This window comes from Echiichthys vipera (assembly GCF_963691815.1).
Source record: "Echiichthys vipera genome assembly, chromosome: 17".
Taxonomy (NCBI): domain Eukaryota; kingdom Metazoa; phylum Chordata; class Actinopteri; order Perciformes; family Trachinidae; genus Echiichthys; species Echiichthys vipera.
In genome coordinates, this window is record NC_139842.1 from 17141142 (window position 1) to 17154012 (window position 12871).

The window sequence follows — 12871 nt, forward strand, 5'->3', positions numbered from 1 at the left end:
TCAGAGTTTGTTCTCCAGCTTTGTGGGAGGAAATGGGAAGACGTTAGCCATGTTAACTATACATGGTGAGTGTTTACATGTAAAATGACTGTAAAATATTAAGATTCAACTTTTTGTTCTGTAACTCTTCACATAAATACAGATCAGTCAAAGCAGCAATTTGCAGACAGAAATTCTGTTATTTTATTTTTCAGGATAATTGATATAAAACAATTCAGGAATGATTTCTTTATTGAAATATTTACAATATCTACAGTAATAATTTTATTGGATTTCATAATCTGTGCAAGTCAGTTATTCCTGATACAATTTTCTTGCCAAAACAAATATGTTTTATACCGTATGCACAGTATTACAGTTTCTTCATAAAATAAAAGTTGAACCACTGTATGCGCACATATCCTGATTTGCATGTTGGCACCATTCCTTTCACCACAGTTCAGTGTATTTGATATGATAGTTGGTTGCAGTTTGTGAGGTACTCGGCAAATTTTCCCTTTGATTTTCTTCCTTAGAAAAATACTTAATGTTCCGATTAATTATGTGTACAGACAAAAATGCGCCCTGATACACATTATTATACAAATTTAGATTAGGATTTCTCTAAATGTGAAAATTAGCCTGCATCTATAAAGTCATATGGCCAAAAATCTTCCAGTGAAACTACAAAAAGACTGTCTTTACACGATTCATTCACAATCTCTCTATGCTGACTATGCGCAGTCACTCTTGTTAAACCAACCAGATATTGCCCGACTCCCTTAGCCTATCACCTGGTTGCTGCCAACCTTTAGATCTGCTCTCCTCAGTTTAGAACAAACCGATGCGACCCTCCTCCACCCTATTCACTTCCAGTCTCCATAACATCCAGCGCCTAGTCCTGCTCAGCTCTCAGTTGTAGTAAGGACTCATAGTGTGCTTTAACTGTCTACGCAGTATCATCAGCGATTATTGTGTGTGTTAAGTAAAGTGAAGTACATATTGATCTATCACATCTATAATAATGCATGCTTTATAATTACGTTCATTGTTGGTGGTAAGAATCTGTGCTGCATTGTAGCATTATAGTCTTAACTACAGTTGATTGTTGAGGTTGTGTATAGGTCGTCATAATGTATTATAAGCCCCATCAGTCAACCTTTAGTTTATAACAAGTCAAGAGTATCTATAAAAGACTTGAACTTATATCTATGTTTTATGTGTCTATAGTGCATCACAGAGAATGATTGAGTGTAGTCATGAAGCATTATGAATGAATCATAACGCACCATAAATGCCATCATACTGTACTATATCATACTGCAAGTCTCTGATTGAAATAAAGGTGGTTATTAGATGTTTACATTTCAACTGTGTAGGAATCCTGTTATTTATTGCACCGCTGTGTGAATTTATATAACTTCTCTTTGGTAGTAAATCAATAGTTTATAGTGTTATTATTGACATTATGCCACTAGTGCTAAAAGTTGTCGTTTTTAACCAATAAATCACAAATATCTGCCCTTTGTAGTATTTTGGGCGTAGGTCTTTCAAAATAGCTTATAACATACACCTGTGAGTCAATTTAAGCTGAGAAAGCAAATATGTGGCTTTACATTAAGACACTGAAAGGAAGAGAAATAGCACAATTGTTCATTAAAAAATATAAAGTATGCTGCTACACATCCTTATGAACTCAAGTCTGTATCAAAAATGCATTGGTGTAAAGTTATTCAGTAAGTAAACTCTTCATAATTGGAGATTTAAAATAATCCCATCCTTTAATCAAGTGTCTCTCTCAATTTCTTTCAGCTGTCTTAGTGTATACAACTTCTTACATGGTTGAGTTATAAACAGGTGTTTTAGGGAAATGAGTAGGATTTCATTAATATACTGTCATCCCTCACATCTGACATGCTGACTGGTCCCTTGACAAATAACATTTACAGGATTTTCCTTCCTCCAATATTTCCTGATTAATCAGAGCATAAAATAACAGACTTATGAGCCCACTTTCTTTTCCAGTTACATGGTTGATGAGCAAATCCCAAAATGAGCTGAGAAGTTGAGAATCCATTTACATAAAAAAAAAATACTCTTATTTATGGAATGCATATTGTGTAATATAGAACATTTCTCTTTAGCTCACAGAGCAAGTTATTTTCCAGTTTGTGATCCCCATCAGCGGCAGTGTTTCTCTCCTTCCCCTTGTTGTGTTTTTAGATTTCAGATGAGTGGTTTCAATCCGTTATTACCACCAAAGAGACATCCGAGCTTCGGCTGGAGTTCATTCCAAACCGCTCCCATCTGGAATTAAAGCAAAAAGCCACTTGTCTTTACCTACATTTTCATGTACAGCATCACATTAACACAGCGTTCCCACAGATCTGTAAAAAGTCTTAAAAGGCATTGATTCATTAATCTAAAGATTCACCGGTATTAAATATCTGCTTGCTAGTGGTCACTGTACTTGATTTTTTTTCTTTCTAGGATGGCGAAGGCATGACCCGCCCTTTTCTGTCTCTAATTGGCTCACCATGATATTTGTACCCTAACAAAACTCAGTAGGGTGGGTCATGGCTTTGCCATCCTGGGCAAAAACTTTACAGTCACTGTCCCCTGGATGACATGATGAAGTGCAAACTCTACCAAAATTGTTTATTTACCTAAGATAATGCGTCACTACTGAAACCAGTACAATGATATGCATACGAGGCTTGGTGAATTTTCTGCAAAAAGTTTTTTAAACCCAGTATGATGGTAATCCAGGCAATGGAGTCCCACATGCAGAGTGAGAAACACTAAATCAGTCATTTACCCACTTCTGGTGTTTGGGTGTAAATTAACAAAAATGGTTAAATATAACTTTCCTTAAGCTTTAGGACAATCAAAATATTGCTTAGTGGTTAGCAGATAATATTTTTCAGGAAACATACAAGTGAAATTATAAGTAATTAATTAATAATTAAGTACTTCACAATGTGGCCAGCTTGGAATCTTAGTAAAAAAACCTCAGGTTCAGATAGAGGCATCTAACAAAAGAAAACATACTGTGTGCTCGATCTCATTGATTGAAATGTAAGCCATCTGAAATCCTACATAAGGAGAGGGTATATTTCCGGTGATACCATCCATCATTATGAGTTATTTTGTTGGACTTTAAAAGCCAATTTAAAACTGATTTGACTCTCTTGGAGCATCTGTGGAAAAATGATTTTGAGCAGTCTTACCTCTCTGTGTCCTTGGACCTGGGAGTTAACAAAAGCCCCCAGAATATGGGATGTGATTGGAAGGTAGATGAATATAAGCTGCGTCTCTTGGTGAAGGCAGAACAGGGAGAAGTAGTTGCGCAGCTCCATGGTCTGAATGGCATTTTCTTGCTATTAACAGAATAATACAAAAGAATAATTGAAAGTTGTCATCATTGAGGAAAACATGATGATTCTCATAATTTCATAAGACGATATCAGAGATTACATGAGGCCAATAAAGCTCTGTTTTAACAGGGAGAAAGATGAATCCCATAAATCCTTCCATTACATTTTAAATGGCTCTCAGATTTGATTCACAAGTGAACTACTGCTTAGTCTTTGTCACTGACACCAACACTGGTGTCTGACACTGATGAAGAAGCCCTTTAGAAGCTTGCATCATGCAAAGGAGTTAAACAGTCACAGTTACAGGACTCTGCATGCATGTAACAATACAAGCCAGGGTACATTAGTCTCACCACATTACTCTACTATTAATATCTGTTGTTGACCATGCTAGCGGCCAGCTGTCTCATTATCCCTTAGCCTTTCTCTAGTATCAACATGAGGTTCACGTTTGTGTCTTTTTTTGTGAGATGTCTCAATAACCGTTATATATAGATTGACATGTCACATGACATTCCCTCAGGATTAATTGTAATTATTTTCGTGATCTTTTCTGATTTGTGGTTTAGGACGAAATAGATGGGCTGCAAAACTCATGACATTTTGGTCAGCCTCCGCTTGTGCCTTGTGTTAAACCTGGAAGCCCAAAAACTTTTTTTGGCTTATGTGACGGGAAAGCAATTCTGATTTAACTAAATAGGTGTCATTTTGTGATCTGATATCCAGTTCTTATAATCCACCCATGATGCTGACATTAGCTATTAGCTCAAAGCAAACAAAACAAAATGCTGCTCATTTCTGACATATCAAACACCTTGTCAGTTGATGTGGTAATTTCAACACTTAAAGTCTTAAGTTACTGAGTCACGGTTAATAACGTGACTGATTGAACAGTCGCCTGACCCCAAACAGAAGGTACAAACTGCCACTGTTGAAATGCATGACCACATAATGCCAAGTACAGAGAAACCACAGTGACTAAGAGGAACTACAGTCACAAGATAAAAACCAACAGGGATACAGCTGTATCCAGTACATCAGGGCTATTGCCTGCTTCCTTTCGCTGCCAATGTTAATCAATCGGGTTGTTCAGACAGACAGACAGGACGGACAGGACAGACAAGACAAGGATGTGCTGGGGCGTGGAGCTCCCTAGCCTGCTCGCAACCTGTAGCAATATTTGACTGGTTCAGCGTCTGGTCTATTTTCTCTGTGTTCCTGTGAGCGATTCTAATCAGTGTGTTTTCTTGCCATATACACACATATATATATATATATATATATAACTTTTTTTGCTCGGCCACTATGAGGCTCCAGATGTGGCCCAGGGGACACCAATTGAACAGGCCAGCAGTTATCATCATCATCAGCATCATTCTATCTGCCCAATACACTGAATATTTTCTATATATTTGTATGCATGTGTGAAAATATCAAGTATGAAGGGCTACCTGACTGTATTTAGGAAGAGTGTATAAGCAACAGACACATTCAGCACTTTGTTCATCAAAATCTAAACTCAAACAACATGTCATCAATCAAGAAGCATCCAGACCGCAGGAAGAGATCGACTACCTGAACAATTCGTGACTCCAGCTGCTCCACAGATGCCTGCTCTTTGGGCTGCACTGTGGCGCTCATCATCTGCCTCTTCATCATACCGTATTTGTGCAGAGCTCTCTGGTGCTCGTGGAGCACGCCTTTCTCATGGCGCTCACAGAGATCCTAGAGATAAAAATACTTGCATAAACATCATTTGCCACAAAATGGCACAGTACACAACAGCCTTTCTCATGGCGCTCAAAGAGATCCTAGAGATCAAAATACTTGCATAAAGATCATTTGCCACAAAATGGCACAGTAATATAAAAAAACAACAACAGTAATACACAACAGCCAAGGGTGATGGGAGAATAGTTTGTACAAATTATGGCATTACCATACATATTATAATTAATAGATTTAGTAGAGAAAAAAATGCCACTTTATCTGCCCGCCGGTCCCCTTGTAAAATGCAACTACTAAGAACTACATTTCTAAGTGAGATAGACTGGTTGGGTCTGACAAAAATAGGGTGTATTGATGTTGAAATCAATAATTACATAATAAAAATATACAAATAATAAACTCCTATGGTACTTTTCTTAACAAGCTTACAAAGTGCTTTACAGAAAAACAGCAGATAAAACCAAAAACAACACAAAACCGACAGAAACAGTGGGACCAGAAAAACATAAAACGTAAACACTGGAGGATAAAATAATAGATAATGTATATATTTAAAGCACGGGGTGGTGCTTTCTTATAAAAGAAAGTTTTAGTAAGGGATTTCAACATTTCTAAGGTGGCAAGTCTGATTTCAACAGGTTCCACAGTCTTGGGACTGTTACAGAAAAGGCCCGGTCACCAGCAGAGCAGAAAAAAAAACAACTGAAAAGTGAAACAAACCCACTCTGTACGATTGCAGCAAATCCAGGAAAAGATTCAGTTTTTCCACAACATCATCCTCTTCCCGTCTGCCCTGAGGACATAAGCAAAACAACATTTATTACCCACGTACCAGTTTTGGACAAGCACATAAGAGCAGGTGGTGGGGATGAAGGACTGAGGGCTGTACCTGCTGAGCAGCTTTGTCAGACAGCACAGCGAACTCCACAGACAGGCTCTTCAGAGACTGACGCAGGGTCCCCCAGGTGCTTTGTGAAGAGGCCAAGGAGGGAAGAGACGAAGCGTCTGAGCCCAGCGTACTGTCGAAAACAGCGTTATTACAAGACCAGAATGTTAAATTGTGGCGTCTTAGCTGCCAAACTCATTTCAAACTAACAACCATGAAGAGACCCGACAACACAGAGGATTTGGAATCTTATTAACATTTGTTTTCTCAGTCCAGAACCTCTGCATACTAGAGAAAAACTCTAACTTTATACCCATTGTAATGAAATACCTGAGCTCTCTGCCAAACATGAGAAGATCAGTTGCATTCTCCTTAGAGCGTTCCGCCATTTTCTCGGCTCTGTCCCGCAGCTTCTGGAAGCTGTTGTGAATATTTCTAATCAGCTCTCTGCTTGTCGAGAACTGCGCCTGAATGTCAGCGGGGAGATATTCCTGCAAAACGGATCCAACAATTTTACATACAGGTGACTGTTTGTGGAGAAATACATCAGTTTTTGTTTCATTGTATGTTACAAACCTTCGCCTGGGTTGCCATTCTGTTAGTCATGAACTCATCGCCTGTTTTCTTGTAAGTGTCACGCAGCTTAGTCTGAACATCCTGTTTGGGAGGTTGGAGTGTGTGAGTGGAAAAAGACAATGAGTTACTGGAACAGGATGCATCTCACTGTCAGTCATCATGAAGATAATGCTTATTGTGCAACAGCACCAAGCAGTGAGTTACAAAAATACTACATACGGAGCCACTGAAGGTGAGGAAGGTCTTGACCAGCTCGTCCTCTGAGAAGAAGGGATGCCGCGCCACCAAGTTAATAAATCTGCCAAGAGCACGTCTCCTTCCTCCAATGAACTCACGCTCGGAGACAGAGGTCAGGACTGTGAACAGATACCAGAGAAAACACCATGAGTACACTTTGACCAAGAGGGTTGTTAACTTTCGTAGAGCTGGGGCTATAAACTATAAAAGGGTTAATGGTTAGCATTAACTAATTTTACATCCATATATAAGGTCAAATTATGTAATGTAGTATCATCTTTATAGTTTCCATATTTTAAAAAATAAGAAAACATGTTTTTTGCTATAAAGAATGCTGTAGAGTATCAAAACGCTCAATCCACAGAGAAAATGCACACAGCCCCTATTCAGAAACTGTGTCTTGAAATTAGTTTTCAGGACTTCTGTACACTTGTGATGTCACACTACGTGCTGCTACAGTGCTGCTACAGTCATTCACTGGCTGCAATGAGGATACAGAGAGCGCAGTTGTGCAAGACCCGTAAACACTGACCAACCAGAGGAGACTGGGCTTTTTCGGGAGGGGGGCTCGTTTAAAGACAAGGTGAATACAGGAATATTCAGACAAACAGAATGAAAGAACTAATGTGTTTTTTGAACATTAAAGCATGTAACCATGCTCTAGTAGAAAACCAAAATACAAGTTTGAACCTGGAGATGAGCCTAAAATGGCACCTTTAAATAGATCAAAGGAGATCTCAAAAAATACATTTTAGCACTGTATCAGAAATAATCTCTTTCCATCGGACATTAATCTGTGGTTGAAAATCATGGATGTTTAAATTGAAAAATACAGAAAATGTTGCGGAGGAAGAACAGCAATGGTGAAAATTAAGACCAGAGATGTATTTGCTTGGACTGATGAAGAGGTGAAACTGTAACTGAAAGTAACACATGAGCATAAAGTGGAAAACAATGGTGGAAAACTATCACATTTTTAGTCGTTACATACGGCCACAAATTAAAGCAGTACGGGGAGCATTATCTATCTCTGGAGATAGATAGTAAGTAAAGGAGTACCCACACAAGAAGGATGAAATCACAAAAGATACATTTTAACATCTAACTGATAGAGGCGCAATGCTATAATCAAATCTGTATATTTGCTGTTTTCAGAATGTTACTGAGGATCAGAGGAAAAGAATGCAATGAAATTGGCGAAATAGCAGATTTACATGCGTGGTATCTTTAAGACATTCTGTACTTAATGAAGATCTCTAATTGAGAGAGTAAGATGTTTTACAAGGATTCATCAGAGTGTGTGTGTGTGTGTGTGTGTGTGTGTGTGTGTGTGGACATAATTATCATTCCGAAGCTATAATAAGTTATGAATGAACCGAAACGGGGCTTATACTACGCATCACTAGTCTCCTTGTTTCTTTCAGGCAACTCTGATAAATGGTGATGACTGTGTTCGAAACAATGGAGCTTGTACGAACAGTTTGTATTAAAATGTAACATTTGTTCTTTATTAAGCGAAAAATAAAAGCTCAGCTACCAGAAGCACCCAGATATTTACAGCTGACCTTTGAGTAAAAGCACATAAACAAAAATACAAATACAATACTCTCAAAACAAAGTTGGAGGAAATGCAGAAACAAAGAAATACAATGGTGACTGTGTGGATGTCAGAGTTCAAGCAGAGTAACATACCTCCCTTTAGCATTCTTTTAGGTGGCAGTGCTGGCACGACTCTGTAGGCAAATCTCTGAAGCAGAACCTCATGGAAGACATCAAAATCACTGTAGCGCCGGTAAACTGATATTTTATAATGCTGAAAAACAGAAATCAAATAAAGAAATGTACGTTTTTTTTAGGAAACTTGGGTACATGGGTAATAATAGAAGGAATCTGTACTTTTCTTCATGTAGACTCCTAATATTTACTCAACAAAAACCACTGAGAATAGTGTAACAGGGGGCCCAGAGTAAATGACGCAATGCACACATGTTTGAGAAATGAGAAGTAAGAAGGAAAGAAATGATTCAAAGTAGGGGTAAAACATGAAGAATACTGCACCACATTTCCAGCTCTCCTTGTTGTTGAGGTTATTATTATTATTAACACAATCATCTACATGCAGTGGGATTTACGGGGAGCCCTTGCCTGGCTGGTGACCTGGTACTCCACATGTTTGAGGAACAAGCCCTTCTTCTCAGGTATGAGCTCCACCTGGACTGTGTCTCTGACCAGCAGTTTTTCCAGCGTCTGAGATATCGTCAGAACGTCCTCCTGAGCCGGCTGCATCCTCAGTGCGTTCAGGTCCCTCGGCTCTCCAAGCTGAGGTTTTGGTAACTCTGTCAAGCACACAACCATCATCAACTTCAAGAAAAGAAAATGTTTTCATGATTAAATTAATAAATCTAAAATTTAATTAATTTCCCTAATGGTGAGGAACGCTGGTGTTAAAAAACGCTTCTCTCTTTTCAACACATTACTACACGTCTTGCTCTATTTGTCTTTGGCGCAGTATTGTCCATGGTGTGTGTTATTCATCCCTTTCTGCGCATTCCAAAAAGGTCATGAACTGAATGTAATGTACTGCGACAAATGCAGAAAACTTGTTCTTGTGCAGATGAGGAAGTGGCATGCAGTTAGCTGCCATACTGCCTACACCTGAAATAACAGAGAGAGCCTTAAATAATCACAGAAGGTTGGGAATGAATCTAACTCAAGCACGCATAATGGCTACCTCTATGAAAACCATGAATCCCCCCCATCATCTTCCCACTGTGGGACTAGTAAAAGAATTCAACACTAAAACATACTGTAGCTAAGGCTTCTCTACCAATATAAAATAAAACAAATGGCTGAGTTAAATAAAAATGCTTGGTTTTGCTTCTGTTGGAAAAGATACTAAAAGTATGGTGTGAAAAGTATATTTTTGTACAAATACATTTAATATAAACAATCCTAAATATCCCTTTTGTTACTTTATAGTTTTGACGACATTATGCAGTGTAATTGAAGTAATAGATGGGTGTATCCCAGCGGTAAACTGTCACAGAGAACTTATGTTGGGAATAAAACCTTGAGTCCATGTGAGCCAATAAAAGAGTGACATTTGCTCTGTACAGATGAAATATCTTAACAGTAGGGGGACAGCTGAGGTTGCCCTCAGACACACAGGAATCATCAGGCTACTCATTAAGCAAAACCTTTACTGCGGTCACTGTCACCTACCTTGTATGCAGTTGTCCAACAGTTTGGGGCTTGGTTGCTTTCCTTGCTGAGCGAGGGCAATCAAAGCGAGCGCTTTATAAAGTGACAACTTGCTCAGGAATCCATCTGTGGAGTCAACATGCTCAGCAATCTGAGAATGACAAAGACAATATGACACAAAGGTCACAGATTTTCAGTCCAAGAGCTAAATTCAACTGTGGTTTGCATTCCTCTACGCAAAAAAAAAGAAAATGCTCACTAGACACAAAGGCGGTGATATGCAGGAAAAAGGGAAATGCTACTGAACCATGACAAATATTACACAGCAATTTCATAACACCTTTGTGTTGTAGCATTAGCTTATATTTCAGCATGAAAGGAGCCGAATCGGACAGATTTTGAAGTATGTACAGCCCATGTCTTTAACAGTCTGCTGCCAACACAAAGCTTATACCAACCTCCTGTTGATAAGACAATACACCTATATCAACATTATTGCCTAATATCAATTCACAACACACAATGTCTTAGCAGAATCAAACAAAGGATTATGTTTATCATATACTCAAGTGTTTTAATTATGAATGCATTTCTTTGTTTGGAGCCACACAGATCTCAGCCTTTTTAATTTACCAATCATGAATTATTTCATATTACAGTCCCTGAAACCCCAAGTCTATGTGAGCCAATCAGAATGAGAAATACTTTAATAATCCCAGGAGGAGATTGTTTAAAGTTCAAATATGATAAGTGGACATAAAGAGTATGTGGATGAATGGATGGGATACACAAGATATACAGTATAAGTCAGGCACATACCAGGTAAAAGTGTGATACTTGAAATTGATATTAAGTGTTGTTTATGGTGGGTGCTGCCTCTGTATCAAACTACAGGAGCAGATTTGAATAGACCGTTGCTTGCTGCAGCCTCACCTGGCCTATAACCTTCTTGGAGAGGTCGGTCCTTTGGAGCAACCGCTGAAAAACTTCAACCTGTACTCTCTCATCTGTCCTACAGCAGACGGCCTCATATACTTCCCTGTAATAGGCAGGAACTGAGCCTAAAAGAGGAACAACACCTATAGCATCACAACCTTCCAAGTGTAAGAAATATCTGATCAGCAGCAAAGCCCTATTCAGATCTTACTTCACAGCAATACTGAGGTTATGGTGATCCTTTCACCTTTTATAGGACTGCTCATTTTATTTCCCATCATATGACTTTATATTATGCCAACATAGATTGTACAGTTTTGCTCTGGTGATTTCAAGGGAAAGTATCGAAAGCAGACAATCTCAGAGGTTCAGTACATACTCAACCTTATCATAGCTTTACAGTGATAAGTAGATCAAAGGAAGATGTGAAATCTGAGCACCAACTACAGCTAAAATGCTGCAATGCAAAACCTACTGGGTTTCACGTGGCAGGAAAAATGCATTAAAACTTCCATAAACATGCACCCATGGCATTATCTGTACACAGAAATAGACACTATTCTAAAGAAAACACCATCAGGCGCATCGAAATAAGACCATCCACTCGCGGAGGGGTTTAAGATGAAGCCACTTCATTTTGAGATCTTAATGTTCCCAAAAGTTCTCATTGGTTAGTTCACATCGCGACTTCGCCGAAACAGAAATAGCAACGCTTTAAAACATCTAATACTATATTTTTTTGACTGGCTTGACACTTGCAACAGCAAACAAAACAACAAAGCGATTGGGGAAATGGTTCGGCAACATTGCGTTAAGAAGAGTATAAGAAGTTTGGCTCTGTACCTTCATTGATCTCTCCTGCCATGGTTTCAGACTGTCATGTGAGCGCAAGAGCACCTCCATGTGATTTCCTGCAGAAAAGAAAAAAAACAAGTCATTTATTTCTTAAAGTTGTAGTGAGCGCTGGCTAAAGTCCACCTGTGGAACAGAGCAATATAAGCTCACACTTACATGGGCTCACAGCTAATGAGTGTGTCATTTCCTGCACTAATCTAAACGCTTAGGTTTTGCAGGAGTGGAGAAGCGCTGGTGCTGGTGCTTGTGTTTGTATCAAAGCAGCTCAATGGTTAGCTCTATTAATGCGGTCTACTTTTCAGCACATAGCCTGGGAAATATTCTCTTGTTACGACTTGTTTGTTTCCTGGTTTCACTTGTGCAAGTTATTTGGGTTTGATCTTGATCTTCCTCATTCTTTAAACTCGACCTAATAACTAATGCTGCCTTCATGTACTCCTCGGAAGTTTTAACTTCTGTGGTTCGAAATACTGGCTTGCCCGGTATTTAAATGCCACAATCAAAATATTTTATATATATATAACAGGTCAATTAAAATGCATAATTTAATATTCGGATATATTTTCATATATTACTAATAATATTATATATTACTACTAATATATATAATATATCCGAATATTAAATTGTGCATTTTAATTGACCTGTTTGGTTTGTTGTGCACATCAGTTTTACCATTTTGTTGAGATAGCTTATGCCACAAAACCCTGTCAATACTACTACTACTACTACTACTAATAATAATAATAATAATTATTATAACTTTTATATAGCAAATTTAAAATCTAAAAGTCACAAAGTGCTTTGACTGACAAAGAAAAGGCAAAAGCACATTCAATTCCACACACATATATACACATCACCAAGGCGAGATAAAAGATAGGGCGCAGTGATAGAAAATGAAATTAACAGATAAGGACAAATACAATAACATAAAATAAGTACAGAAATAAAATTAATTCAAATAAATGAAAAGATGATAAGGTAAAAATATATATTTAAAAAATGGTAAATAAATAAATTAAATAAATGTCAGATGAAAAGGTAAAAAGACAATTCAAATAAATACATAAATACGTTAAATTAAAAAATAAAA

The 12871-nt window shown here is 38.0% G+C and overlaps 1 protein-coding gene across 2 annotated transcripts; it reads right to left on the minus strand.

Annotated features, from left to right (window-relative positions):
- Positions 1–5: 5 nt before the first annotated feature.
- snx8a (sorting nexin 8a) lies at positions 6–12035 on the minus strand. Of its 2 annotated transcripts, XM_083930744.1 has the most exons (14): positions 11932–12035; positions 11764–11831; positions 10918–11045; positions 10006–10135; positions 8929–9119; positions 8476–8596; positions 6766–6902; positions 6547–6627; positions 6301–6461; positions 5974–6103; positions 5809–5877; positions 4932–5081; positions 3210–3359; positions 7–2286 (listed from the first exon to the last, which is right to left on the minus strand). In XM_083930744.1, exons 2-14 carry the CDS (start codon positions 11783–11785, stop codon positions 2206–2208), a joined length of 1551 nt encoding a protein of 516 aa, XP_083786870.1. In that variant the 5' UTR covers positions 11786–11831; positions 11932–12035; the 3' UTR covers positions 7–2205. The 2 variants fall into 2 exon arrangements, with proteins under 2 accessions (XP_083786871.1, XP_083786870.1); XM_083930745.1 differs by lacking the exon at positions 10918–11045 and having other exon boundaries at positions 6–2286.
- Positions 12036–12871: the final 836 nt, after the last annotated feature.